Source organism: Cyprinodon variegatus, unplaced genomic scaffold (genome assembly GCF_000732505.1).
Source record: "Cyprinodon variegatus isolate N-32 unplaced genomic scaffold, C_variegatus-1.0 Scaffold72, whole genome shotgun sequence".
NCBI lineage: Eukaryota > Metazoa > Chordata > Actinopteri > Cyprinodontiformes > Cyprinodontidae > Cyprinodon > Cyprinodon variegatus.
Window position 1 is genome coordinate 1203959 of NW_015150525.1, and position 3853 is coordinate 1207811.

Sequence of the window (3853 nt, forward strand, 5' to 3'; positions counted from 1 at the left end):
ACTAACCAGCTATGCACTAACCGTTTTCTCCATCTCTCTTTCTTTCTTTCTCTCTCTCTCCTTATGCACCCTGGCTTTGTCGCTCCACTCGCCTCTGTTTGCCCACCTTCTGAATGTCAGGCACCTTGGCTGTTTCAGAGTCTGAACCAGTCGAAGCCGTCGCCCGTTTCGATTACACAGGCCGCTCCGGTCGGGAGCTGACGTTCAAAAAGGGCGCCTCTCTCCTGCTCTTCCAGCGAGCCTCCGAAGACTGGTGGGAGGGGCAGCACGATGGAGTGTCTGGTCTGGTGCCGCACCAGTACATCATTATTCAAGAGACGTAAGATCTTGGTTTTGTATTCTTTTATTTATTACTCTTTTGACAGAACCGTTACTGATGTTTGCTGGGTTTTTTTTTTTCCACCTATTTTTATTAACTTCTGGAGAGAAAATAAGCATCATGTAACCAAAACATCCATTTTCTGTCACGTTTATCCCTGCTGGGGTTACAAGGGTTGCCGGTGCCTATCACCAGCTGTCTACAGGTACACCCGGGACTGGTTTGCAGGGCAACACAGAGACATACAACCAATCACCCACACCCTAAGGAGAATTTAGAGAAGCCAATTAACCCAACAGTCAGAAGCCGGAGTACCCGGAGAGAACCCACGCATGCACAGGGAGAACATGCATACTCCATGCAGAATCAAACCCGGAACCTTCTTGCTGCAAGGCAGCAGTGCTACCCACTTATCCACTGACCAGCCGTCATAACCAAAGCATGAAAAAGCCAAAAAAAGGAGACTGGAAAAGAAAGAATCTAATTTAGAAGCAGATGGCCTACCCCACCCAAATAAAATAATGCGAAATTATTCTAAGAATAAATAAGCTAGAGAAACAGTCCTCAAGTTGTTTTGTTTTGGGGTTTTCTTGCAACAATTTTTATTAATTAGATGAACCCCATGTTTTTGCTTACAGGACAAACAGTGGTCTGTTTAAAACATAAAGAGGGAAGAGGTCGAACACATGTTGAGATTTCTGACCAAACACCAACTGAAACTCATGCACTGGAAATCCCCGTTGCTAAGGAAGTGGAGCCTGCATGTGACTGGGAATCTAGTCTCCTTCCCCGCATAAACAGAGCAGACAGAGGTTTAGTGAAAGGCTCTGATTTTTAGATGTTTCCACTAATAAATAATTAAAACCTGCAGCTGTTTGCTTAAAGTCTGGCCGTGGTTCAGTTTGGATCTGGAGGGTTGGTTTACTTTTATACGAGTTAATATTATTCTATTATTGTTGTAAGCAAACAAAATGCTTCGTAGATGGGAATTTGAAAAAAAAAAAGTTTTGTAAAATAAAATTTGCAGAACTCAATAAAAAATATTTTTAGATATCTTAGACAATGGATTTTTTTTTATATTCAATGAATTTTATTTTTCATAATTTATATTTTCGAAGTTCTTTTTTTTTATTTATCTTCTCCAGATTGAGTTTTACTTTACACAAGCTAAGCTAAAAGCTGTTGTTAGCTGACAGACATGCTGTCATCCAGGTCATAGTCATTCCAAAAAAAGTTAAAAAACAATCTACTGGACTTTGTTCACAAGTTTGAAGACAACCTCCTTGGGACTGGACTCTGTGGTACATCTACACCTTATGGACAAACCTTATGGACAAAGTACGTTCTTTTGAGGTACAGAATGTTCACATTTTGGACAAAGCAGACAGGTGGTTTGAGAGGGGTGTGAAGGAAGCCATTTATGTCAAGAAAGAAAAACCAGCCTTAAACAGAGGGGATGGACTCAGCTTTCAAAAACCTACAGTGCAGCGATTGAGTTGATTCCTTCCCGCTATCATCTCAACCCCCACCTCTATACAGTGGAACAGAACATCTCACCTATTCAGCCAGGACAACAATTCCCTCTAATGACCCCCCTTTCAGAGACGTAGACAGGTATCGGATATTGCAGGCTAACAAAGAACTCAAACGGCCGCCATTCCAAAGGGGCGGACTCATTTGTTCGGTTCAAATTGCACATTTTCTAAGCCAAAACAAAGCTTTGTTTTCAGTCCACTATATAAAGCCTCAAACTCAACTCTGTTACTGTCATTTTGAATTGAAAAAGCTTCCTGGATGGGAAGCGAAACGTCTTCAAACTTGGAAACAAAGTCCAGTGGATTGTTTTTAACTTTGTTTTTGGAATAGCTGACAGACAGATTTCTGATGCAGAATTTCATCTAGAATGCCTGAGTTTATAACTCCACCACCTCTCAACCTGCTGGGCTAAAGTAATCTACTCTCCGATTCAAACCACAGAAACAGACTGATTCATTTAGCCAGTGTTGCTTTTAGGATTTAGTTTGGGACTGAAACCTCTATATTGTTGCTCTTATAGCTGTTTTGGGGCCGTCGTCCTGAACTCTGTTTTTTCCAGGATTGTCCTGTTTTATGTAGCTTCTGTGAAACTTCTGAGGGTTTTTTTCTGCATTTTCAGAAGCGAAGTCGATCGTGGAAGTCCAAAGCCTGATGTGGACAGCAGGGAGATGCTGGAGGAGAGGGTGTCCGCTCGGGGCAGCGCCCCCTCCCCCACAGGAGGCCATGTGGCTGACATCTACCTCGCCAACCTCAAGTGGGTCTTTCATCCACAGAGCACGACTATTTGAGGTGTTTGCGGTTCTTACCATGTTCTGTGTTCCAGGCTGAAGAAGCGCCCTGAGCACGGAAATGTCCGAAGAGCATTCAGATCAGAGAGCGACGGCACTGGTCCAGGAGCCAGCAGCAGTGGGGCAGGAGGTGCCAGAACGGCGTCTCTACCCGGTGGAGCTCAATTAAAAGACTTTGGAGACAAACGTCCAGTCAGCGTTCATAACATCCTCAACTCTGTCACTCGACACTCTTCTCTCAAAACCAAGGTACGCTTCCTTTAGATCATCTTAAGGCTGAGATATATATATATATATATATATATATATACATATATATGCATATATATATATACTCAGAAACCAAGACGTCTGCATGTGTGCAAATGTGCCCCCCGCCCCTTCCACACTTGGATGCACCTCTCCAAAAGTGTAGGTGACAGCAGACAGTGCCACAGACTCTACATACTGTGTATTTCCTGTTTCCTGTTTGACCGCCATTGTGGAAAACGACTTGTGAAGATGGACTTCGCGAGAACGCTGGGACCCTTTTTCCACCTGGATCCCCGCTCTTTTTGGCCCTCATGTCCCTCCGTTGTCACACAAATTTTCTCTCTTTAAAGGGCTGGTTATACTGGTTAAGCATGTACGCAGCAGTGTTAGCTAGTTAGCTAGCTGTTAGCTAGTGGAAGATATCACGCAGATATTTTGGATTTATGTCCAATTTTGAAGCGTGGTCTGCGCTTTGTTATTCCACAACACAACGCAAGAGTGACAATCACGAACTAGCTGTGGATTCTGGGTGTCTGTGTGTGGGTTTGACGAGGTTTTCCGCCGTCTACAACCCCTCATCCAACGCCGGACGACACACAGTTCACCTGTGAGTGTTCCCCAAAGTCTTGCCGTGTAGCTGCATGTTTTGGCTTCGGGTGCAAACCAAGAGACCGTCGAACAGAGCTACAAACTCGCATCTTGCACGGTGTCTGGGATAGTGTCCGAGGCGTGCCAGGCATTGTGGACGGCACTACAGCCAGAGTTTCTGCCATTAGGTACCAAACAGGAAATACATGCAGTGTAGAGTGGATATAGAATTGACCAATCAGAGGCCTCCTGTCTGCCGTCAATTTTGGGGGAGGTGCACCAGACATTTTTTCGGGAATCCCACGGGTCGCGGGATTCCCATGGTATTCCCGTGGGATGGGAGTCAGTATTAGTAACGATCACGTGATTG

At 44.5% G+C, this 3853-nt stretch overlaps 1 protein-coding gene across 1 annotated transcript in view; it reads left to right on the top strand.

Annotated features, from left to right (window-relative positions):
• The first annotated feature begins 107 nt into the window (after positions 1 to 107).
• The window catches only part of LOC107083327 (SLIT-ROBO Rho GTPase-activating protein 2-like), a 6673-nt gene continuing 2927 nt past the window's right edge, over positions 108 to 3853 (top strand). The window contains exons 1-3 of the mRNA XM_015372460.1: positions 108 to 319; positions 2475 to 2609; positions 2679 to 2892. Of these exons, the coding sequence (XP_015227946.1) occupies positions 114 to 319; positions 2475 to 2609; positions 2679 to 2892 (555 nt within the window). The 5' untranslated portion in view covers positions 108 to 113. The remainder of the gene's footprint in view (positions 320 to 2474; positions 2610 to 2678; positions 2893 to 3853) is intronic.